Source organism: Pan paniscus, chromosome 4, assembly GCF_029289425.2.
Source record: "Pan paniscus chromosome 4, NHGRI_mPanPan1-v2.0_pri, whole genome shotgun sequence".
Lineage (NCBI taxonomy): Eukaryota > Metazoa > Chordata > Mammalia > Primates > Hominidae > Pan > Pan paniscus.
In genome coordinates, this window is record NC_073253.2 from 126,493,549 (window position 1) to 126,520,450 (window position 26,902).

Consider the following 26,902-nt stretch of genomic DNA (forward strand, 5'->3'; position numbering starts at 1 on the left):
AGATGAGGGACTTTGGTTAACTGAATGCAGGACAGTAGCTAGCAAGAAATCATCACAATAAGTTATGAATTTTCAGGAAGCTGCACTATGAGTCTACACTGAAAATGGGGGAGCGGGGACGGGGTATCTTTTAAATCACTGTCAGCATTCAGAAAGCACAATGCAAGGTCCAAGATCATCTAGTTTATTGTTTCTCAGATAAAAGACAATATCCAGTATACTTGGTTTAATCGCTTCATTACGTTAAATGTTCTGCAAATCGAATGCATCTTAATTTAAAAAAATCGATTATCTTGTTATTCTCAGAATGACCTGCAATAATTCCTTAGAATAACATAGATCACAGAGAAAGAAAAAGGCCTTGGAAATCCATTGGTCCAGATCTTTCATTTTTAATAAGAAGTCAATTTTACCTAAAAGTTAACCTGAAAGGCTATACGGGTAGGGAAGGAGAACAATTATGCAATAGGAACAATAGGAAAAGGTTGTGGCGCGTTAGTAACGTGACTACAGAGTTTTTTCTTGATGCTTGCAAGGTCTTAAGTTGAAATGCACTTAAATACTTATGATTGTTTCTAATTATGATGCTGCTGATTAATTACCCATTTCTGACCTCTTTATCAGCAAAACCAAGGAGTACAGAGAGCTGAATAGGCAAAATGTAAAGGGTAAAACTAGGCTTTACGGTCAGGCATAGCGGATTTGCATCCCAGATCTCCATTTACTAAATGTGCGAACTTCAGCGAGTAATTTAACCTCACCTTCTGAGGAAATAAATGAGAGAATATAGGCATAAAATTTTTAGGAGTCAGTGTTCCAATCAATGCCCGCTGCAGTTGTTAGGACTTGGCTTTTATTTATGCACATTTCCAAAGAGATAGTCGCAACTGGGAAACGTTAAAATAAAGGTTCTTTTACAGACGATCCTATACCCTAAACAGGAGGTAACAAAACGCGGGTGCCGACGCCATCCACTAAATACAAACCTAGTCCGCCTAGCAGAGGATCCCTGCGCCGGAAGTGACTGTGCCCCTAACTAACATGGCGTCCAGGTGATTTCCGTTCTCTTCTGGCCAGTAATTGGGCTCTGCGGCTCCTCGCGATTTTACCAGTTCCCATCCGTTTAGCAAACGCCTCCTCCGTCCTTTGGAGGAGGGCGGGGCTAAAAGGGAGATGCTGCCTAGTGATTCGTTGTGGCGCATTAGTAACGCGACTACAGGGAGCTGGAAACAGTTCAGTCTTTGATTGGTTGCTGAGAGGCGGGGCTACTCGACTACTCTGGAGGTAGCGGCCGCGGTGAGGAGAGCCATGGGACGGGCAGTCAAGGTGACAGGGCCCGGGAAGGGGTGGGTACGATGCCGTCGGGGAGGGCATGTTCGCGTCCTTGAGAAAACTGTCTGGAGTCTCTGGAGGCTGGGGCTCCTGACCCTTTATGGAGGATGTGGCTGTTACCCCAGAGAAGCCAGATGACCAACTCCGAGGGGCAGTTGAGGGTTTGTGCAGGTGCGGAGGAGAGCGGGAGGCACCAGTGTGGTTCCTCCTTCTTGGTACTAACTTGGTACTCAGTGTTTATCCATGATACAAATCTGCGACTTGAGTTCTGCCCTCGTTTCATCTTCAGACCGAGTATTTGTCTGAGGGACCCATTTCATATCCCTGGGAAGTATAGGAGACGCCAAAGGCTGACCTGAGCAACAGCAGTTCAATGAGGTGAAAGTTTATTCAGATAAACAGAAGGTGCACAGAAGTCTAGCAGCCAAGGAAACCGAACCCCAGCAAAGTTACTTGTCAAAAGTAACATAGCAAGACAGAGCAGGGACTGGTGAGACCTGAGCTCACTGAATGAGCTTGGGATGTGATGGCTGTGCTCGGATCATCTCTCTGAGTACCTACCTGGTCTCAGATTCATTTCTCACGCCCAAGCATGATGCACGTTCCTGCCCGGCGCGCAATTCTCATTGGCAGCCATCCTTTAACGTTTAACATCAGCATGGCCAGTTGGGATCTGTAGCTGTCACTGGCTGAAACATAAACATGGGGAAATGGCCTGCTATAATATGGTGAAGAAAAGCAGTGTTTATGTCTAGTCAATAATAGGGAACCACCAAGCAGCCTTCATGTACTTTTGTACATAATGTCACAGCACCAATAGAAACAGAATTGCTCAGGGTTATTCATTCAAAAATCTTTGAATGTCCATAATAGCTATTATTATAGCCAACAACCAACATTTAGCCTATATTGTCTAAGCATAGTGGATGCAACAATAAGCTGAACATCCTTGTCTTCATAAAGAAATCTAGCAGGTGGGGAGACCTTAAACAGTTATTTAATTACAGTTGTAATAAATGCTTTGATTTGAAACTGCAGTGTTTTGTGAGCATATAACTAGGATTTCACATACGATCTCTCAAGGGGATGGGTGCAGAGGCTCACACCTGTAATCCCAGCACTTTGGGAGACCGAGGCGAGAGGATCACATGAGGTCGAGAGTTCGAGACCAGCCTGGGCAACATGGTGAAACCCTATCTCTACTAAAGATACAAAAATTAGCTGGGCATAGGGGCGGGTGCCTGTAATCCCGCTACTCGGGAGGCTGAGGCACAAGAGTTTCTCGAACCTGGGAGGTGGAGGTTGCAGTGAGCCGAGACTGCGCCACTACACTCTAGCCTGGGTGACAGAGCAAGACTTCATCTCAAAAAATAAGTAAATAAATAAATAATCTCTCAAGGAAGTTCAGACCTGACGTTTGATTAGAAATTAGCTAGAGAAGAGAAAAAAGCATTCTAGAAAAGGCAACTAGCACATGGAAAGTCCTTGAAGTGGGGATTTGGTTGGAAAACTTGGATACAAATGGAATTAAGTAGGATTCATTCCAAAAACACTTTTGGTAGAGCCTACAATGTATAGAAGGCACTTATGCTACATGTGGGAAGATACAAAGGTGACCAGTCCAACAAGGGTGACAACAAGATCCTACGTCCAAAAAAAAAATAGGAAAGTGAAACCTAGCACAGAAATTATAACCCTTAAAATTAATCCATTATTCAAGAAAATTGAGGCAAAAAGGCTGTTACTTGTCCAAGCTTACATTAAGTGACAATCTCAGATTCAAACTCATCTGACTGTAAAGAATCCACTTTTCATTTACACTGCCTGAATTGTCCAATCAGTATAAGTAAATGAGGAAGAGAATACAGTCTGTGACCTGACTTTCTGCATTTTAATAAAAGTTTATCTGCTCCAAGGTAATGTTAACTCCAATAGTGCTATGGCAATAATGATAACATTTTCTTACACTAGTCCTCTTAAATTAGGGATGCTAATTTGTTGTACTAATGTTGTACTTTAAATAGCATGTAAAACCATTATGTTTACTTACTTCTCACTTTTTTAATCCTATGCAACATGTCTTCTCTGCTCTTGCAATATTAAAATCCCTGGGATTCTACGATGCTTGCAAAGCCCGTATTTTTACCAAGGCAATCCAGGCTTTTACTATCAAGCACCTCAGAATTATTCCAGCCTCTACACATTACTCAATTCCAAAGCCACTTCCACATTTTTAGATACAGGCATACCTAGGTGATGCTGCAGGTTTGGTTCAAGCCCACGGCGACGAAGTGTATATTGCAGTAAAGCGAGTAATACAAGTTTTTTGGTCCCAGTGCATATAAAAGTTATCTTTACACTATAATGTAGTCTATTAAGTGTGCAGTAGCATTATGTCTTTAGAAAGTACATACGTTGGCTGGGAAAGGTGGCTCACGCCTGTAATCCCAGCACTTTGGGAGGCCCAGGTGGGCGGATCACAAGGTCAAGAGTTCAAGACCCATCTGGCCAACGCGGTGAAACCCCGTCTCTACTAAAAATACAAAAATTAGCTAGGCGTGGTGGCACGTGTCTGTAATCCCAGCTACGCTACTCAGGAGGCTGAGGCAGCAGAATCCCTTGAACCCAGGAGGCAGAGGCTGCAGTGAGCCGAGATCGCACCATTGCACTCCAGCCTCGGCAACAAGAGCAAAACTCCATCTCAAAAAATAAAAAATAAGGAAGTACATACCTTAAATAAAAAAATACTTTTTTGCTATAAAATGCTAACAATTATTTGAGCTTTCAGAAAGTTGTAATCTTTTTGCTGATGAAAGATCTTGCCTCGATGTTGATGGCTGCTAATTGATCAGATTGGTGGTTGCTCAAGGTTTAGATGACTGTGACAATTTCTTAAAATAGGACTACAGTAAAGTTGACCACATTGATTGACTCTTTCACACACAAAAGATTTATCTGTAGCATGTGATGCTATTTGATAGCATTTTACCCACAGTAGAGCGTCTTTCAAATTGGATTAAATCCTCTCAACCCCAGCCGCTACTTTATCAATTGAGTTCATATAATATTCTAAATCCTTTGTTGTTATTTCAACAATGTTTACAGCATCTTCACCAGGAGTGAAGTGATGTGAGTGATGATCTTCATAAACTCAAGAATCCACTTTCTTTGCTCATCCATAAGAAGCAACTCCTCATGCATTTAAGTTTTATCGAGATTGCAGCAATTCAGTCACACCTTAAGGCTCCACTTCTTATCCTAGTTTCACTTGCACTTTCCACGTATCTGTAGTTAATTCCTCCACTGAAGTCTTGAACCCCTCAAAGTCATCCATGAGTGTTCAAATAAGTTTCTTCCAAATGCCTGTTATTGTTGCTATTTTGACCTCCTCTCTTGAATTCTCTGAATGGCATCTGGAATGGTGAATCCTTCCCAGGAGGTTTTCAATTTACTTTGCCTAAATTCATCAGAGGAATCACTGTCTATGGCAGCTATAGCCTTATGAGTCTTTTAAATAAGACTTAGAAGTCTGGCTCACACCTCTAATCCCAGCACTATGGGAGGCTGAGGTGGGCAGATTGCTTGAGTCAGAAGTTCAAGACCAGTCTGGGCAACATGGCAAAACCTGTCTCTACAAAAAGTACAAAAATTAGCTCAATGTGTGGCATGCGCCTGTGCTCCCAGCAACTTTGGAGGCTGAGGTGGGAGGATCGCTTGAGCCCAGAAGATCGAGACTTCAGTAAGCCATGATCGTACCACTGCACTCGAGCCTGGGTGACAGAACAAGGCCCTGTCTCAAAAAAAAAGGACTTAAAAGCCAAAATTACTACTTGACCTTGACCTGTGGGGCTGCAAAATGGATGTTGTATTGGCAGTCATGAAAACAATATTAATTTCCTTTTACATCTCCATCAGAGCTCTTGGGTGATGAGGTGTCTTGTCAGTGAGCAGTAATGTTTTGAAAGGAATCTTTTTTTTTCCTGAGCAGATCTCAACAGTGGGCTTAAAATATCCGCGAACCATGCTTTAAACAGATGCACTTTGTTGATTTGTAGAGCACAGGTAGAGTAGACTTAGCATAATTCTTAAGGGTCCTAGGATTTTGGAATGACAAATTATCATTGGCTTCAACTCAAAGTCACCAGCTTCAATCTCTTTTTTTTTTTTTTTTTTGGTGATGGAGTTTCACTGTTGTTGGCCAGGGCAGAGTGCAGTGGCACAATCTCGGCTCACCACAACCCCCGCCTCCCAGGTTCAAGCGATTCCCCTGCCTCAGCCTCCCGAGTAGCTGGGATTGCAGGCATGCGCCACCATGCCCAGCTAATTTTGTATTTTTAGTAGAGATGGGGTTTCTCCATGTTGGTCAGGCTGGTCTCAAACTCCCGACCTCAGGTGATCTGCCTGCCTTGACCTCCCAAAGTGCTAGGATTACAGGCATGAGCAACATGAGCAACCACGCTTGGCCTTTTTTGGGTGTGTTTGTTTGTTTGTTTTGTTTTGTTTTGTTTTGTTTTGTTTTGAGACAGGGTCTCACTCTGTCACCCAGCCTGCAGTGCAGTGGTGTCATCTTGGCTCGCCGCAACCTCTGCCTCCCAAGCTCAAGAGATCCTCCCACCTCAGCCTCCCGAGTAGCTAGGACTACAAGCACCCTCCACCACACCTGGCTAATTTTTTTATTTTTTGTAGATACAGGATTTGGCCATGTTGCCCAGGCTGGTTTTGTTTTGTTTTGTTTTGTTTTGTTTGAGATGGAATCTCGCTGTCACCCAGGGTGGAGTGCAGTGGCACCATCTCGGCTCACTGCAACCTCCACCTCCCAGGTTCAAGCAATTCTCCTGCCTCAACCTCCCAAGTAGCTGGGATTACAGGTGCCCACCACCACACCAGCTAATTTTTTGTATTTTTTAGTAGAGACAGGGTTTCACCATGTTGGCCAGGCTGGTCTTGAACTCCTGTGCTCAAGCGATCCACCCACCTCAGTTTCCCAAAGGGCTGAGATTACAGGCGTGAGCCACTGCATCAGCCTGCATTAGCTTATTAAGAGCTAATTAAGCTCTTATTAATAAGGATATTTCACATTTTACTTCCCTGTTCATGAGTTCATGGACATTTAGGTTATTTCTACTTTTTCACTATTATGAATAATACTACCATGAACATTAGCATACATGTTTTTGTGTGAACATGTTTTCATTTGTCTTGAGTATATACCTAGTAGTAGAATTTCTGGGTCATAAGATAACTGTAGGTTTAACTTTTTTTAGCAACTGCCAAACTGTTTCCCAAAGCAACTGTACCATTTTAAATGCCAAACAATGTATAAGAGTTCCTATTTTTCCATGTCCTTGTCAACTCTTTTTATTGACTGTCTTTTTTACAGTAGCCATTCTACTGGGACGAAATGGTATCTCATTGAGGTTTAGATTTGTGTTTCCAGATGGCACATGACATTGAACATCTTTTTATGGCTTATTGGCCATTTATGGGTTTTTTTTTTTTGGAAGAAATATCTATTCAAATCCTTTGACTTTTTATTTTTCTTAATTTTATTTTAGATTCAGAGAGTACATATGCAGGTTTATTACATGGGTAAATTACATAATGGTGAGGTTTGGGCTTCTAGTGAACCCATCACCCAAATAATTAATATTGTACCCAATAGGTAATTTTTCCACCCTCAACCCCTTCCTATCCTCCTCCCTTCTGGCGTCTCCCTTTTGGCGTTCTATCCACAAAGGCGTACCCTTTGCTTAGCACCTACTTATAAGTCAGAATATGCAGTATTTGATTTTCTGTTTCTGAGTTATTTCATTTAGGATAATGGTCTCCAGCAGCTGCTGCGAAGGACATGATTTCATTCTTTTTTAGTATTCTATGATGTATATATACACCACATTTTCTCGTTTGTGTCCTATAAAGCAAACAGCTGCCCTCACAGTTCTACTAGCACCTAGTACTTTAACATCTTTGATGTTATTATTGCTATAAAAATTACCCACAGCTGAGCCCTTTAAGTACATTATATGATTGTCTTTTTTCCCATTTCTTCATCTTTAAATTAATAACTGCCTTTTAAAAATTATTACTTTTTAAAAATAGCCTTTAATAGATATCCTAGATATCTATTCCCAAATTCTAGGCAAAACCAGTCTACCAGTTTTATTTTTCCTAGCAATACCTTTCCTGTAGCAATTCAGTCTTTTGCTGTAGTCCTGCCTAGTTGCTTTCTAGTCTGGCTGCACAAATGTTGACTAGCATTTTTCCTTCCCCATGGTCTTTGCCTCTCCCATGTTAGACTACCTGTCTCCTGAGTTCCCATGTCTTTTCCTTTTGTGGTTCATTTCCTTATTTTGGTGGAGCATATTCTTCTGTAGCTTTCCAATAAAGTGTGTATGACAGATAAGAGACTTTGCATTTCTGAAAATGTGTATTTGCCCTTGTCTTTGAGTGATAGTTTGAGTATCTATGGTGTTCTAAAGCAGACATTTTTTCAAAACTTGAATATGTTATTCCATTGTCTTCTTACCGTGGTGCTATTTAGAAATCAGGTACCATTCTGATTTTTTCCATCCTTTACATGTGAAATGTTGATTCTCTGAGATTGTTCTCATTATCAGCATTGCACTGAACTTAACATCATGCTGTGCTGTGTTATGAGTTTTATGTTGGGCACTTGGTGGAACCCTTTCTATCTTGTAATTCGTGTGCCTTACTTGGTGAAATTTTTTTTCTTCTCTTTTACCCAAATATTAAGTGAAAAATTTAAAATTTCTTCCCTCCCTTTTCTCTTTTCTCTCTTGTTGGCCCTTCTGCTAATCTAGCTGTTGGGCCTTCTCCCTTAATTTTCTTATCTTTCCTCTCCTCAATTTCTGTTTCTGAACTTTTATTCTACATTCTGGGCAATTTTTCTCAACTTAATCCTTACTTTCACCTGTTTGATAGCCAAGAGCTTTTGGGAGTTTTTGGAATGTTCCTTTTTAAATTTACTGTAGCTTTTCATTGATGTTATTCCATCTCTGCGATAACATGTTTCTGAGGAAGTTTTTTATGGCAGCTTGGTTTTTATTTTTAAGTTTTTTTGCTCTGTTTCTTATTTCTGTTTTCATGCCTGCCTTTGATGTTATAGGTTTTCTAATATATGTAAAACACTTAAAATGGTGTCTAGCACACAGTATGCTTAGTAAATGTTAGACATTATTTGTAGAACAGACTGGAGGACAGGAGGGTGTGGTGGCAAAGTGACAAACCTTTGTAAGTAGTCTAAGAGATGGGGAGTGCCTGAACATAAGGGATTTTGTTGAGAGAGGATAAAAGAAAGATTACAGAGACATTTCTAAAGTTTCCACAACAAGAGTAAGGTAGAATAAAAGGATGACCTACAGATTTCTGCCTTCAGAAACTTGGTGGCCTCCAATAAGTAAAATAGAGAAGAGTGGAGGAAGAGCAATATTGAGAGAACAATATTGAGTACCTTTTTGGACTTGAGAAGTGTGAAGTGACCTCAGCGTATCACTAAAGCCTCTTCACAATCTGTCTTTTACCAAAATGCCAGGCTCTTTTCTCTCTTTTTATTTTTTTCAATACAGACTCAGAATATTCATAAGTCTCAACATTTCACTTATCTTTTATGAAATAGCAATTAAAAGGGCCAGACGTAGTGGCTCACACCTGTAATCCCAGCACTTTGGGAGGCCAAGTCAGCGGACCACGAGGTCAGGAGTTCGAAACCAGCCCAGCCAACATGGTGAAACCCCGTGTCCACTAAAGATAACAAAAAATTAGCTGGGCGTGGTGGCACACGCCTGTAATCTCAGCTACTTGGGAGGCTGAGGCAGGAGAATCGCTTGAACTCGGGAGGTGGAGGTTGCAGTGAGCCGAGATTGTGTCATTGCACTCCAGCCTGGATGACAAGGTGAGACTCCGTCTCAAAAAAAAAAAAAAAAAAGGGAATAGCAATTAAATTTGTCTAAATTGTTTAAAACATCTTCCTTCTGTGGCCTCTTTTAAGATGCAATAAATTCATAATTTTGTATATGTGTGTGTATGATATTGAGCAGATTAAAACTTCAATAGGTTAAGAAAAATGAGAACAGATACATACCAGACTGGTAAAGTAGCAGACTGGTTTTTAGCATGAGGATTATTAACTTTTTAACCATCCTTATATTGTTTTATTTATTTCAAAGAACTTTGTATTATTTTTGTAAATAAGGCTAAAAATGTTTTTAATGTAGACACAAATAATCAAAGGAAAGTTATTTTGGCAAGTCCTGGTTTTCACCAACTATTTTTAAAAATAGTCTATGAAACAAACAGAAAAGGAATACTGTTTAATCCTTGTAATACGATTTGTGTGAAATGTGAAATGTTTTCCTTTTGAGGTCTGAATTCTGATTTTCTTTTTCTTTTCTTTTTTTTTTTTTTTCATTTTTTTTTTGAGACAGGGTCTTGCTCTGTCACCCAGGCTGGAGTGTAGTAGTGCAGTCAGAGCTCATTGTAGCCTCAACTTCCTGGACTCAAGCAATCCTCCCACTTCAGCCACCCACATAGCTAGGACCACAGGTGCACACCACCATGGCCTGACTAATTTTAAAAAAATATTTTGGCCGGGTGCGGTGGCTCACTCATATAATCCTAGCACTTTGGGAGGCCAAGGTGGGTGGATCACCTGAGGTCAGGAGCTCAAGACCAGCCTGGACAACATGGTGAAACCTTGTCTCTACTAAAAATACAAAAATTAGCAAGGCTTGGTGGCAGGTGCCTGTAATCCCAGCTACTCGGGAGGCTGAGGCAGGAGAATTGCTTGAACCCAGGAGGCGGAGGTTGTGGTGAGCCAAGATCACACCACTGCACTCCAGCCTGGGCGACAGAGTGAGACTGCATGTCAAAAAAAATTTTTTTTTGTAGAGATGGGGGTCTCACCATATCGCCCAGGGTCTCGAACTCCTGGGCTAAAGCGATCCTGCTACCTCAACTTCCCAAAGTGCTGGGATTACAGGCATGAGCCACTGTGCCCAACCTTGAATTCTGATTTTCTTAACAGGTTTTACAGCTCTTTAAAACACTGCACAGGACCAGACAACAAGTTTTTAAAAATGATGCCAGAGCATTAGAAGGTAAGTATGTTCTTTACCCCTTTGGAGCCAGTCTACTTTTTAGATGACTACTAATCTGTCTGAGAAACCCTGTGTGGTCAAGACCCATTTTAGGGAATGACCTTCACTACCTCTCTCTGATATCTTTTATAAAGATTAGCTTATATTACACTTATTTGAGAAATATCTACTTAAAGAAAAATTTTTAAAGATCAAGTCTTCATAAAGAGTTGGTCAAAAAAAAAGGTGAGGGACCAGAATTTCAGTGTTTATCATTGCTTGCCTTATATTCAAGCCATTGAACTTTCTGTTACATAATCAAATTTTCACACTCTCTAGGACCAGATATTACCATGTTGTTAATGTCTTATGTCAGTCTAAAAGAGCAGCTGTGAAAGAGAATCCATCCCAAATGATTCCAAATTCAGTATCTCCCTGTTTTAAGTAGTTTCTATCTTATCTGGAAGTCACAGGCTCTGAAATTTAGGTTCTGTGTTATTCATGTTCAGTTCCACTCCTCATACATTTCTGAACCTCCTTAAGAGTGCACCTAGGTAAAGTGTCCCCACTGTTTCCAGGGATTTAAGTTTTTGTAACTCATCAAAAATAATTTCTGAACAAATAAGATATATGTATTGTATTATATGTACTTCACATGAATTCCTGATTTAATTCTTATAACATTTCTGTAAGATAGTTGCTATTATAATTCCTATTTTTACAAATGAGAAAATTGACAAAATGTGAAAATATCTGTCCCACATCATACTGAGTAAAAGGTGGACCTGGGATTTAGTCTAAGCAGTCTGATTCAAAAGTCCAAACTCTAAACCACCTTACGTATTGAAATATATGCAACATAGGCTGGGCTCAGTGGCTCACTCCTGTAATCCCAGCACTTTGGGAGGTGGAGGCAGGTGAATTACTTGAGGTCAGGAGTTAGAGACCAGCCTGGCCAGCATGGTGAAACCCCACCTCTACTAAAAATACAAAAATTAGCCGGGCATGGTGGCACACACCTGTAATCCCTTGAGGCAGGAGAATTGCTTGAACCCAGAGGCGGAGGTTGCAGTGAGCCGAGATCACACCACTGCACTCCAGCCTGGGTGACAAAGCAAGACTCCATCTGAAAAAAAAAAAAAAAAATATATATATATATATATATAAAACATATATATATAAAACATATATATATAAAACATATATATGTATATATACACACACAACATAGAAAGAAGTTTTTATGGTAATTATCAACATGGAATATTTTTGTTGCTTTAAATTTTTTAAGTGGAATAGTTATAAGAACAGCTAACAATTTGTTGCATATTTGCTAAGCACTTTATACGGATTGTTCCATTAAACGCTCACAGCAGCACAATAAGACCAGTGAGATTCTACCAAAGTATGCTGCTATAATGATATCAAATTCTCAGTGGTATGTGTAAACAAAAGTTTTATTTGTCACTCACTTTATATGTCAGCCAAGACACTTAAAATTTTACATATATGTACACATATATCCTGTTTGCTGCCAATCTCTGTGTATGTGTGTATGTAGTTTAACATACTTGTATGTATTGAATTTTACCATCTTAAAAAAGCATTTTAATAGAAATCCTTAGATTTGTAAAAATAAAACATTAAATTAGATTTATTATAATTCAGTAGCTATAGGTATACAAATGAATTTGAGAGTAAAAATCAGTAGAAGAAAAAATATTAGACTGCCAAAGGTTTATAGTAGGTTTACCTACAAACTTGTCACCCTGTCAAAAGCTCTCCAAGAGACTTCATTAATAAATTTCTTATTCTTATGCTTTGTTTTTCATGAGGGCAATTTTTATAGTAGAGAAGTAGCCATTCACAGTGAATAACGTGTCAATTATTGAGATAGGAATTATAGATTACAAAAGCGAATAACTATATGTATTTTTCTCTTTGTAGCAGCCAGAATAAAGATAAATGAAGAATTCAAAAATAATAAAAGTGAAACTTCTTCTAAGAAAATAGAAGAGGTACAGTAATTTTTTCAATTATAGTAAAACTTGTACAATTATCTTGTCAAAGAGGAAATGATGAAGATAGAGGGGTTATGTAAAATAAAAACCATTACTTGATAGTTAAGGCCATCACAACTGTAGATAACCTTCACTTATTTGGTATGGCTCACCTCCTCAGGCTCACCTGCCAACACCAAAATACAGCAAGGTACCCCATCAACAGAACATGGAAATAGCCATGATCAAAGCCAGAACAGCTGAACAAACCCAGAAACCTACAGAAATTCTATCTTCACTTAAAGCAAGTGACTGGAACTAAAGAGAGTGAGTGTTGTAGTAACTCAGAACTACAGAGGAAACTTCTACTCTTAACTGAACTAAGCGCTTAGATATTTATTTTTAATCCCATCTTGGCAATGACAAACAGCCGCAGTATGAACTATTCTTGCTTTGCTTTCTGTATTTGCATTTTGGTCACTTGTTCTAGTTGAAGACACTATACAGACACTACTTTCTCAGCTCCCTAATACTCCTAGTAGAAGTTTATTGAAAAAAATGCACAATTTTTCTTTTCCTATATATTATGTATTCTGGCATATACATATTATCTCTGTCCTCAGCTTCCTATGTCTAACTATATAAAGGTAAGGAAAGGACCCTTAGGAAGAAAACAAAACAAAAAAATGGAAAATAATTTGCAAGATAGTTATGGTTCCAAGAATTGATTTGGTTCCAAGAATTGATATGGTTCCAAGAATTGATTCCTTTAAAAAGAATCCTTTTTAAAGGAAGGTACAAACTAGAGAAATTCTTCTATGTTCGTAGAATTTCCAGATGTTTAAAAAAAACTGATAAAAAATGCATTTATATTTAGTGGAGAAAATGCTATTTTTGAAATAGTAAATACCTGTAATAATGGAGCTCATGAGACAAAATGAGATAGCCTAAGTATTCCCTCTCTATAAAATAAACAAAAAGGGAAAGATTTTGCTGAAACATGATAGGGCAAATAGGGAATATGTAATTTTTATTCATGGCAGAAATTAAAATGACAGTATAATCAACTCATGACTTGAAGGGAAGTTAAAAGGTATATGAGGAAGTTTGTACTGTTTGCTATTCAGTAGACTAATTCATAACAATATGATAATTTTTTAATTTTGAAATTATGATTAAAGACTTTTAAATTGAGGTCTGTTTATATCAAGTAAACTGGGAAAATGAACTACAATCTCCCAAATTCATTTTACTTACAGAGCATTAATTTAACATTAAGCAATCTAGAAATTCCATATTTGTTATATACAAATGTATATTTTGTACTTTCTGCAACTGAAAAATATTAAGATTTTAGTAATTTTTAAATAATTGCTTTGTTATTAGAGGGTTGATAGAGTCTTGGCACTAAAAGGAATCTCAGGCATCCTCTCTAGACCAGCAGTTCTCAAACGTGGTCATCTCAAAGAACCTTTACACTCTTACAAATTGAGGACCCCAAAAAGCTTTGTTTATATCATTATTTACCATATTAGAAATGTAAACTGAGAATTTTTAAAAATATATATTGATTAATTCATTTTAAAATAACAATTATATGTTAAAAAGTAACATGATATTTATGAAAAATAACTATTTTTAAAAATTTAGTGAGAAGAGTGGTATTGGTTTTTTTGTTTTTGTTTTGGTTTTGTTTTTGTTTTGAGATGGAGTTTCGCTCTTGTTGCCCAGGCTGGAGTGCAGTGGCATGATCCCAGGTCACTGCAACCTCCACCTCTGGGTTCAAGCAATTCTCATGCCTCATCCTCCTGAGTAGCTGCGATTACAGGTGCATGCTACCACACCCAGCTAATTTTTGTATTTTTAGTAGACGGGTTTCACCATGTTGGCCAGGCTAGTCTTGAACTCCTGACCTCAGGTCATCCACCCACCTCAGCCTCCCAAAGTGCTGGGATTACAGGCGTGAGCCACTGTGCCCAGCCCCCTGCAATATGTTTTTTAGGTTGAAGTATATGAAGAAAATTCAGCCTCACACAGATTTGTAGTTGGAAAAGAGTAGAACAATTAGATAATTGTGATTTTTTCTTTTCTTTATTTTTTTGGGTAGAGAGGAGGTCTTGCTTTGTTGCCCAGGCTGGTTTCAAACTCCTGGCTTCAAGCGACCCTCCTGCCTTAGCCTCCCAAAGTTCTGGGATTACAGGCATAAGCCACATAATTGTGAATATTTTTTAATACTACGCTTTGACATGAGGTAATTTCTTTTTTTTTTTTTTGAGACGGAGTCTCACTCTGTCACCCAGTTAAAGGTTAGTTCCAATGTGCAACTCTGTTATCTGTCAGACAAATGGAATTTTTTTTGGGGGGCGGGTTCCAGGATTCATGCAGACCACCTCCTCGTCATCTCCTCTGGACCCGCCTAATCCCTTATTCCTTAACTAGCCTTGTTTCCAGCCTTATATCTAGGACTTGACTCAGTTTATGTACCTCCAATGGCTGAGGAGACCCATTATTTTCTCCTTCTCTGCCCTGCTAAGCCCCTTCCCAGGTGTCAGGAGATGAGGCTTTGCTCTCCCACAGCTCTCTCCATGGCAGTTAATTCCAGCTCCCTCCTTTTGATGCTCAGACCAAAAACCTTGGTGCTTTCTTGACTGCTGTTCTTCTCTCACACTTATATCCAATCTGATAGCAAATCCTGTTGACTTAAATCTCAAAATATTAATATATACAGAACTCAACTACTTCTTATCCTCCCTGTCATTATCTCCGAGTCCAAGCCACCATCATCTCTCTTGTTATAACAGCCTCTTAATGGGCCTCCTGCTTCCAGCCGCACTCCCTACAGCCTATTCTCAGTACTTTTAAAAACAGAATAAACCTTTAAAAAAGAAAAAAAAAAGGCATATCTCAGCACTCTACTACTCACAACCCCATGACTCTTCATCTCATTCAAGAAAAATCTAAAGTGCCTAACATGACCTACAAGACTGTCATCTGACCTTTGTTACCTTTCCACCTCAACTTGAACCACATCCCCCTCACTCTTCCAATCTCAGCCCCTTCTTTGAGGGTCCTTGAATTTACCAAAAAGTTTCCTCACTTAGGGTTTTTATGCTGTTGCCTCTTCTTGGGATATTCTCTCCCATGCCCTCAAAGCTTCGTTTAGGTAGACCAGTGAACTTTAATTGATATTTCCCTGTGAATGGATTTTTTACCCATGCATGATTTTGTAACATCATGCAGTGATGATTTAGAAAATGCAGGTTCATTAAATACTACAGATCTTCCAGATATTGACATAGTTCATTACATATTTTAAAATTATATCTATCAATACTAATATCCATCTCATCAGAAAAATCTTTAAGGCTGGGCATGGTGGCTCACACCTGTAATCCCAACACTTTTGGAGGCTGAAGTGGGAGGGTCACTTGAGCCCAGGAGTTCAAGGCTGCAGTGAGTTATGATTACACCACTGCACTCCAGCCTGGGTGACAAAGCAAGACCTTGTCTCAAAAACAAAGCAAGAAAAAAATATTTAAGTATTGTGAAGCTATCAAGCTTACCCTGGCAGATACAAGTTCTCCAGAATTCTGATATTTGCTTGAAAGCTTCAGTTTTGTCATTGTCAGCAAATACTGTCAGTTGTTTTCTTTGAAGTGACACACTCTACTTTTCTAAGAAAATAAGAAAATACCTGCCAAATAGCTAAGTCTAAATAATCTTAATTTGTCAGTGGTTCTGTAAAGGTAAAAAATGGTATTTTGATGGAGAAAGCTCTACTGCTGACAACTCAAACCATGCAGAAGGCTGTAGTGTTTTGAAAGTAATTTTGACCTCACAGATCCCTGAAAGGGTCTCAGGGTCTCTCAAGTACATATTATTTGATGAGGTCTGAAACTCAAAGAGAGTAGGTGATTAACCCAAGGCCATACAGTTAATGACACAGCCAAAGTTGGAGTTCAAGTGTTCTGAACATCTAACTCTATAAAAGAAAGATTCAACTGCCCTCCCAAAAATGTGCATTTTAAACACACTTAAAAATACACATTGTAACAAAAAATACTCTAAATCTGTTTTGGAAGAAAATGCAGAATTGATAGATAAAAGTTAAAACTATATGCATATCTGAGCTTTCTATACTAGTTGGAATGGTTATAAAAAGTTAAAAGCAGTACCGTAGTCCCCCTTTATCATTGGGGAATACATTTTAAGATCCTCAGTGGATGCCTCAAATCTCTGATAGTACCAAATCCTATATACTATGTTTTTATTATATATACTTTCCTATGATAAAGTTTAATTTATAAATTAGACACAGTACTCTTATGCTTTGGAGCCATTATTAAGTAAAATAAGAGTTACTTGAATATAAGCACTGCAGTGTGGCAACAGTCAATCTTGATAACCGAGATGGCTACTAAGTGACCACAGGTGGACAGTGTATACAATATGGATATGCTGGACAAATAAATGATTCACATCCCAGACAGGCTGGAGCAGATGGCATGAGATTTCATCATGCTACTCAGAGTGACATGTGATTAAAAACTTATACATTATTTATTTTGGGAATTTTCTATTTAATATTTTCAGACCACAGTTGACCACGGGTAACTGAAACTGCAGATAAGGAGAAACTACTGTATTACTTGAAAAGAAATTATAGTAAAACTATCGTTTTCAAAAACAGTACATTCATATGAAACACCTAAAGGACTTACTCTATTTGTTTGGTTTTCTTAACAGCTAATGAAAATAGGTTCTGATGTTGAATTATTACTCAGAACATCTGTTATACAAGGTATTCACACAGACCACAATACACTGAGTAAGTAAAATTAAAGAAAAATGGTTTCTAACTGCAATGTGTTTTAAAATATTGAATAATTATAGCACATGTAATGCTGAGTGATAAAACAGCTTGATTTTGCCAGACAGTATGGTATATAGCATATATATTTTATAAGGTTATAGTCTATAAGACTGAATTATGAAACTTTGTTTTGCCACATTTGTTTCCTTTTAATTTTTATTTTTTATTTTTATCTTCTTATATTTCAACACTCTAATTATGAAGACAGTACAACTATATATTTTTATCATATTTATTTACAGTTCTTAATTTTTCTGGCATCATTTATCACTTACCTAGACTATTTCTTTACCTTTTACTCTATAATGAGTTTTGGTTTTTTTTGTTTTTGTTTTTGTTTTTTTTTGGGTTTTTTGAGATGGAGTCTCACTCTGTCGCCCAGGCTGGAGTGCAGTAGTGCGATCTTGGCTTGCTGCAACCTCCACCTCCTGGGTTCAAGCATTTCTCATGCCTCAGCCTCCCAACTAGCTAGGACTACAGGCACACACCACCCATGCCCAGCTAATTTTTGTATTTTTAGTAGAAACAGGGTTTTACTTTGTTGGCCAGGCTGGTCTCAAACTCCTGACCTCAGGTGATCCACCTGCTTCAGCCCCCCAAAGTGCTGGTATTACATGCATGAGCCATTGCACCTGGCCTATAATTAGTTATTTTAATTCAGAAGATTTAGGATCATAGGAAATGGAAATATAGTTGAGGATCCTCCATGATATCTCGAGACTCCAGATGGTGCTTCAGCAAAATCTCATTTCACATAATATTTTGTTTTTATTCTCTAAAGTATCTTTGGGGACAGTAACAACAAAAAGATGACATTCAAAATTGTTGGCCAGGTGCAGTGGCTCATTCCTGTAATCCCAGCACTTTGGGAGGCCAAGGCAGGAGTCTAGATTGAGCCCAGGAGTTCAAGACCAGCCTGGGCAACATGACAAAACCCCGCCTCTACAAAAAATACAAAAGTTATCAGGATGCGGTGGTGCACACCTGTAATTCCAGCTAGTAGGGAGGCTGAGGTGGGAGGATCACTTCAGCCCAGGAGGTTGAGGCCTTAATGAGCCGTGAGTATGCCACTGTACTCCAGCCTGGGCGACAGAGTAAGACCCTGCCTCAAAAAATATATATATTGAAAGGCTTTGTTTTTTAAGCAGACTATGGAAGTATAACATACAAACAAAAAAGTACTCAATTTGTAATTGTATAGCTCAGTGAATTTTCATAAAATGAAATACCCATGTAACCAACATGTAAAACAAGCCACATGTAAAAAAAAAAAAATTGGCCTTTCTGATGGATATGTGGTGGTATCACATTGTGATTTTAATTTATATTTCTCTGGTAACTAATGAACTATGAGGACCTTTTCAGTTGTTTAGTGGACATTTGGATATTCTTTTTTATGAAGTGCCTGTTTGAGTCTTTTGTCCATTTTTCTAAGGGGTTGTCTGCCTTTTTATTGTTGATTTAAAGGATTTCTTTGTATGTTCTGAATATAGAAATTTGGTGGGTATATGTATTACAAGAATCTTCTACTTTGTGGCTTTCCTTTTCACTTTGGTAATGTTATCTTTCTGTAAGAAGTTCTTAATGTAGTCATATTTATGGATTTTTTAATAATTAGTGCTTTTTAATTCTATTAAAGAAATCTTTGCCTAGCTCAAGCAAGATCGTGAAGAGATTCTCCTGTGCTTTCTTCCAAAAGCTTTATTGTAGGCTGGGTGCAGTGGCTCACACCTGTAATCCCTGCACCACTTTGGGAGGCCGAGGCGGGTGGATCACTTGAGGTCAGGAGTTCAAGACGAGCCTGGGCAACATGGTGAAACCCCATTTTCACTAAAAATACAAAAACTAGCCAGGCATGGTGGCGCATGCCTGTAATTCCAGCTACTCAGGAAGCTAAGGGAGGAGAATCACTTGAATGTGGGAGGCGGAGGCTGCAGTGAGCCAAGATCATGCCACCACACTCCAGCCTGGGCAACAGAGTGAGACTCCATCTCAAAAACAAAAAAAAAGGCCAGGCGTGGTGGCTCAACGCCTGTAATCCCAGCACTTTGGGAGGCCGAGGCGGGCGGATCACGAGGTCAGGAGATCGAGACCATCCTGGCTAACACAGTGAAATCCCATCTCTACTAAAAATACAAAAAATTAGCCAGGCATGGTGGTGGGCACCTATGGTCCCAGCTATTCTGGAGGCTGAGGCAGGAGAATGGCATGAACCCGGGAGGCGGAGCCTGCAGTGAGTCAAGATCGAGCCACTGCCCTGCAGCCTGGGCAACAGAGCAAGACGCCGTCTCAAAAAAAAAAAAAAAAAAAAGCTATATTGTTTGATCTTTTCCATTTGGTTGTTTATATCAACTAGAGTTGGTTTGTATATGGTATGAGATGGGGGGGGTCAAGATTTATTTTTTTACATGTGACTATCCAGTTGATCCAGCAACACTTATTGAAAAGACCACTCTTCCCCCTGCTACTCTACAGGATCACCTTTGTCATAAAATCTAAGAACTATATATGTGTGCATCTGTTTCTGGACTTTATAATCTCTTCAATCTGTTTTTCTGTCCTGCATCATATACCTTCATGTCTTGATTATTACAGCCTTATAATAGATCTTCCTACCTGGTAGTATAAGTCCAAAGGGCTTTTAAAGTTACTTTTAATTAATGGGGACTTATCAGAAATTATTAGATCTTGGGCTGGGCACTGTGGTTCACACCTGTAATCCCAGCACTTTGGGAGGCTGAGGTGGGTAAATCACCTGAGCTCAGGAGTTTGAGACTAGCCAGGGCAACATAGTAAAACCCTGTCTCTACCAGAAATACGAAAAATTCACCAGGCATGGTAATGTGCACCCATGGCCCCAGCTACTAGGGAGGCTGAGGTGGGAGGATCACTTGAGCCTGAGAGGCGGATATTGCAATGACCCGAGATCGCACCACTGCACTTCAGCCTGGGTGACAGAGCCAGACCCTGTCTCACAAAAAAATAAAAGAAAAGAAAAAAAAAGAAATTATTAGATCTGAGTTATGGTTTTTTCGTTTTGTTTTGTTTTGTTTAGATGGAGTCTTGCTCTGTCTCCTACGCTGGAGTGCAGTGGTGTGATCTCGTCTCACTGCAACCTCTGCCTCCTGGGTTCAAGCAATTCTCCTGCCTCAGCTTCCTGAGTAGCTGATATTACAAGCGTGTACCACCACACCCGGCTAATTTTTGTATTTTTAGTAGAGACGGAGTTTCACCATGTTGGTCAGGCTGGTTTCAAACTCTTGACCTCGTGATCCGCCTGCCTTGGCCTCCCAAAGTGCTGGGATTACAGGCGTGAGCCACCGTGCCCTTTTTTTTTTTTTTTCCTTGAAACGGATTTTCGCTCTTGTCACCCAGGCTGGTGTACAGTGGCATGATTTCCCCTCACTGCAGCCTCCACCTCCCAGGTTCAAGTGATTCTCCTGCCTCAGCCACTCAAGTAGCTGGGATTACAGGAGCTTGCCACCACGCCCAGCTAATTTTTGTATTTTTAGTAGAGACAAGGTTTCACCATGTTGGCCAGGCTGGTCTGGAACTCCTGACCTCAGGTGATCCACCTGCCTCGGCCTCCCAAAATGCTGGGTTTACAGGTGTGAGCCACTGCACCTGGCTGATCTAAGTTATGTTTATAAGGGCAGAAAACATAGTTAATCCTAAATTTAAGATGTGTAGTTATCAGCTTTTATCTTAATAATGATCTTTAGAGTTTCTGTGTAGTATAGCCAACATTTTATACAGGTAATCACAGATATATATTATTTTTATCATATGAATAAAGTTTTAGGTTATTTTAAATAACTAAATTTAGTATCTATATTTCAAATGCCTTGTTTTAGATATAACAGTATTGAATATTATTTAGATTTCTTTTTATCCTTTGGTTTTATGTATACTTTAATTTTCCCACAGAATTAAATATTTTGACTCTTTTATGAGTATTAATACATATTGCCTTAATAACAGCCTCATTCTTTCTGTGTGTGTGTATATATATGTATACACACATATATATACATATATATATGTATAGGTCCAAAATGTAAGAAATTTGATTCCTTAATCTCTCTTTCTAAAAGTTACTTTAAGCAAAATTCCTTCAAATATTTTAGCAGTGTCTATACTGTCACGTAGAAATGACAAGAATAAAAATTCTGCTTCTTGTTTAGAAAATGGAAAGTTGTGATTATGTGTTTCTAAAAAATATCATATAATGTCTCAAAATGAAAAATAATAGAAATTGAAAGTAATAAAACGAAACTTCATTTGGAAGAGTAATCACCTTGTATGCGTGAATTCTAAATCCATCTCTCTTTTTCTTCCATTCAAATAATATCTACAGTGGAAATTAAATTTTGAATCCCAGCAGGAACTCTTTATCTTAAATAATTTCTCATTTTTAATTTTTTTTAAAAATCACTTCCAGACATCTCTCAAAAGGAGACACACAAATGGCCAACAAGTATATGAAAAAATACGCAACATCACTTATCAGGGAAATGAAAATTAAAACCACAATGAAATATCATCTCACCCCAGATAGAATGACTATTGTCAAAAAGACAAAAAATAACAAATGCTGACAAGGATGTGGAGAAAGGAGAACTCTTATACACTGTTGGTAGGAATGTAAATTAGGATAGCCATTATAGAAAACAGTATAGAGGTTCCTCAAAAACTAAACATAGAACTATTGCATGATCTAGTAATTCCTCTACTGGGTATGTATCCAAAGGAAAGGAAATCACTGTATCCAAGAAATAGCTGCATTCTCATGTTTATCTTGGCACTATTCACAATAACCAAGATACGGAATCAACCTAAGAATCCATCGACAGTTGATTAAAAAAAATGTGATGTATATATATATATATACACACACACACACACACACACAATGCAATATTATTCAGCCATAAAAACAAGGAAACCTTGTCATTTGTGACAACATACATGAACCTGGAAGACATTATGTTAAGTGAAATAAGCCAGGCACAGAACGACAAATATTGCATGTTCTCACTCATGTGGAACCTAAAAAAGTTCAACTTATAGAAACAGAGTGCAGATAGTGGTTACTAGAGGCCAGGAAGGATCAGAGGGGGATAGCTAGAGGTTGGTTAATGGGTCCAAAATTACAATTAGCTAGGAGGAATAAGTTCTAGTGTTCTATAGCACTGTAGGGTAACTATAATTAACAATTTATTGTATGTTTTCAAATAGCTAGAAGAGCAAATTTTGAATATTCCTAACACAAAGAAATGATCAATAAGGTCATAGATATGCTAATTACCCTGATTTGATCATCACACATATACATGCATTGAACTATCACTGTACCCCTTAAATATGCATATTTAGTATGTATCAATTAAAAATAATAAAAGGAAAACATTTACTTCCTTTATCCTTGCCGGTGAATTCAAGGTTCTTTATTACAAGCATAATTTTATCATTTGAAATAATTCCTTATTTTTAAAATCTTTAAAAAATATTTTGGAAACTATTTTTCTTTCCAAATATTTTCTACTCAATTTTTTGTATTATCTCAGGTGCCTGAATTTGTACAAATCATAATTTTTTATTCATATCATTCATCATTGGTCTAGCATAGCCTTTAACTATGAGTTAGAAAAATACTCAGGTTATTCATTATTCTATACTTGCTTTCTGTTTGATTATTAACATTTGTCAAAACCCTCTTTCTAATGTGGATATTAGTCGCCTGGTTTCAGTGTTGGCCTTTGACAAACATATATATTTTCATTCGTACAAATTTATGATAAAGATGGTCCCAAGAAAACCCAGGACTTCGGGTCATTATTTTTTATGGTACTTAGTTTTTTAATAGGATCCATATTTTTTAACTTCCTCTCTGGCATATATGTAAGAAAAAATAGGGATGTACTTCTAAACGAATGATACAGTTAAAAAAACAAAAAGCTCCAAGAAGCTGTTCTTTAGATGTATTTTAAACTTCTGCCTTTTGGTTTATTTAGATTTGTCATTGTCTAAAACTATCTTATGGTTTGTGTTCTAAGACATGTTAATGTGACTCAACAAACATTGAATCGCTGTTATGCTAGACGCCAGGGATAGAACAATGGGCAAGACAGATCTGGTTCCTATCCGGTGGAACTTAGAGTGCTGTGTAAAAGACAGGCAATTAAATGTACAGCTACAGTTCTTGGAATGCCAGGATAGGAGGCAGAGATTGCTGAGGCACATAAGCAGAGCTACAGATCCAAACTTGATGAGTTAGGGACGAGTTCTGGGAAGAAAACACTTTTGTGTTACAGTTTCCCTAATTTGAAGTCATCATTTATATAATATACATAATGTGCTTGAAATATTTAGAAGTATTTCTGGAACTTCAGTGTGAAATATTTTGATGTCCTTTAAATTATTTGGATTCCAAATATCTCTGTGATTGTCACACTATTATAAACTATGCTATCCATAATAATTTATTTTAAAATCTTTACCTAAATTTGTACTTTGGTCCAAAATTGAGATAAAGACTTTATTTCAAGGAATTGCTTTTTGGCCGGGTGCGGTGGGTCACGCCTATAATCCCAGCACTTGGTGGGAGGCTGAGGCAGGTGGATCAACTGAGGTCAGAAGTTCAAGACCAGCCTGATCAACATGGAGAAACCTCATCTCTACTAAAAATACAAAATTAGCCGGGCATGGTGGCACATGCCTGTAGTCCCAGCTACTCAGGAGGCTGAGGCAGGAGAATCGCTTGAACCCGGGAGGCGGAGGTTGCCGTGAGCCGAGATTGCGCCATTGCACTCCAGCCTGGGCAACAAGAGCAAAACTCCGTCTCAAAAAAAAAAGAAATTGCTTTTTATTGATATATCTAATATGACCAGAGTAGATAAGGCGTTTCAGGGGCCTGAAGTACAGGAAATAAACCATGATCTCAATGCAGTTCCTTTTTAAAGATCTGGCAACATCAACAAACTAAGGCTGTTATAGTACTCACTATCTAATGTGGAAAGCAAAGTCAGGGATTTTATAATCAATAAGACAAAATTATAATAAAAACAGTATATAGAATATAAATATACTTGGGGTGCATTTGACCTAATTAAAGTGTTAACAGTTAATGAATACAGAAGAATTCAGTTGTAAAATATCTTTTGATGCCAAAGATTATCCAATAAGGTGAATTGGGTAAAGAAGTAGAATAGTGGATATTTGACAGGTTTTCTGGTAATTTACTACTCTTCAAATAACCCTGCTTTGTTTCAAGACTTTCCATCTGCCTGAGTTCTAAATCCCTAAGACAGAACCTAGAAAATTTAAGTTCCTCAGTTTCCTTTGTAGCTCAGGCACAGGCGTTTGATTAGGTGAAGCACACTCACTTGTATTCAGCACAGAATCTGTTTTGCTGGCAGGAGTAGCATCAGTGGTTTCAGGGTCAAGTTCCTCATGGAGAAGAGAAGTAGCATTGGTATGGTGGCAAGAGCAGACATAGTAAGGTTGAGTTTCTGGCAACATCCGAAGTGTAGCATCTTGTGTTCCCTGAGGGTAAAAATGGCGGCATTTTTTTCTGGTACCCCACGAGAGAGCAGCAGTTTTTATCATTAGCCTATTTCTGTGGTGTGGCTTTGGTCATTGTTTCTGGAAGCTCAGTCTCAAGCCTGCCTGGTTCTGGACAATTTGAAACAACCTGTTTAATGCCTTTCCAGCTTCTAAGCAGCCAGAGGCTGCTTCTGTGACTAGTAACAAAGACCAACAGTTAAAGCTTTTATAGTCCACTTCCTGGTGATATGAGTTAGGCAAAATAAAATTGGCCGGGAGCGGTGGCTCACACCTGTTTGGCACTTTGGGAGGCTGAGGTGGGCAGATCACCTGAGGTCAGGAGTTTGAGACCAGCCCCCTGGCCAACATGGTGAAACCCCGTCTCTACTGAAAAATATAAAAATTAGCCGGGCATAGTGGTGGGCGCCTGTAATCCCAGCTACTCGGGAGGCTGAGGCAGGAGAATCGCTTGAACATGGGAGGCGGAGGCTGCAGTGAGCCGAGATCACAGCCACTGCACTCCAGCCTGGGCGACAGACAGAGCAAGGTTCTGTCTCAAAAAATAATAATAATAATAAATAAAATTGAAAAAGAGGTTGAATGCAGATTAAGCTAGCCCACAAAGCAGAGATAGAAAAAAGTATTACTTTGCTAAAAGGCACAATTCTGTCTACAGCCTAGAGTCTAATTGATTAAGAGTCCCATAATTTAGAGCCTTGGAGAGTTAAAAATGCTAATTGTTCTTATCCACTAAAACTAAAGCCAATACAAGCAGGGAAATTCTGAGCTGTAACATGAAATAAGATCGATGCCTCAAGACTTTCTTATTCTTCCAGACAAAGATTAGATATATGATTCATTTACTGACTGGAACTTACTATTCTTCATTGCTTTAAGAAGTGGCCCCTAAGGTAAGGGTTAGGGAGATGGGCAGAACGTAGAGGCTGCTACCAAAGGATGACAGTCTTCATCCTTATTTTTCTGTGGCTACTTGTGCATGGAAATGACTGGAAACCAATTTGAAGCTTATAAAGTTTTCGAGTGAATTGTATTGCCAAGAAACTCCAGGCCTGGCTAGCTCTTTTCACCTCTTAAGGCCACCCCTGGGCCCCTAAACTCCTATCACCAGGAAGTAGACTATGAAAGCTTTTAAAGCCCCAAAGAAGGGCATCTTCCCCAGTATCTCCACCTTAGAACAATGAGGCTCAGCAGGACCTAATGGAAACACTAGCACTGTAACCAAACATCCTTGATTTCAGTCTGGATGAGACCTGAGGGGACAGGTAGTGAGTGGATGTATGCTACAGATGGAAAGAAGGATGTATATGCATTTTGCATAGCCAAAGGGGTGGTGCTTGTTGCCTCTCCAGTATCTATTCTCCTGTTCTTTTTTTTTTTTTTGGAGATAGAGTGTCCTTCTGTCGCTCAGGCTGGAGTGCAGTGGCACGATCTTGGCTCACTGCACCCTCAGCCTCCCGGGTTCAAGCGATTCTCATGCCTCACACCTCCTGAATAGCTGGGACTACCGCCCAGGCAATCCAACCGCCTCGGCCTCCTAAAGTACTAGGAGTATAGGTGTGAACCACCGTGCTTGGCTTCTCCTGTTCTTTTTTACTAACTGAAAAATTGTGTTCAGGGTGCAATGTACCAAGCAAAAAAAAAGTTATTTTCCAGACCATGTGACACCTTTCTGGTCTATATAAACCGTGTCTATTCGGTGTTACTTCCAAGAAAGTCATTGTTTTCCTGTTTAAAAGGAACAGGCTGAGCCGGCACTCTCCTTTTGCCCTTTTCTCTCTTCTTCCCATCTGGAGTGCAGATGTGATATGACAGCAGCAGTGAAGACAAAACCACTCATGGAAGGTAGCAGAACAGGAAGAGAGAAAGAGCCTGGGTCCTTAGTATCACTAAGGACAAGCAGTAGCCCAGAACTGCCTTAATCTGTATTTCTTTTTTTTTTTTCCGAGTCGGAGTCTAGCTCTGTCGCCCAGGCTGAAGTACAGTGGCACGATCTCGGCTCACTGCAACCTCTGCCTTTGGGTTCAAGCGATTCTCCT

At 38.9% G+C, this 26,902-nt stretch overlaps 1 protein-coding gene across 1 annotated transcript in view; it reads left to right on the forward strand.

Annotated features, from left to right (window-relative positions):
- Positions 1 to 1,066: 1,066 nt before the first annotated feature.
- LYRM7 (LYR motif containing 7) overlaps positions 1,067 to 26,902 on the forward strand; it is a 34,635-nt gene continuing 8,799 nt past the window's right edge. Inside the window, exons 1-4 of the mRNA XM_008954693.3 lie at positions 1,067 to 1,326; positions 10,376 to 10,448; positions 12,375 to 12,445; positions 17,174 to 17,255. Coding sequence (XP_008952941.1) covers positions 1,309 to 1,326; positions 10,376 to 10,448; positions 12,375 to 12,445; positions 17,174 to 17,255 — 244 coding nt within the window. The 5' untranslated portion in view covers positions 1,067 to 1,308. The remainder of the gene's footprint in view (positions 1,327 to 10,375; positions 10,449 to 12,374; positions 12,446 to 17,173; positions 17,256 to 26,902) is intronic.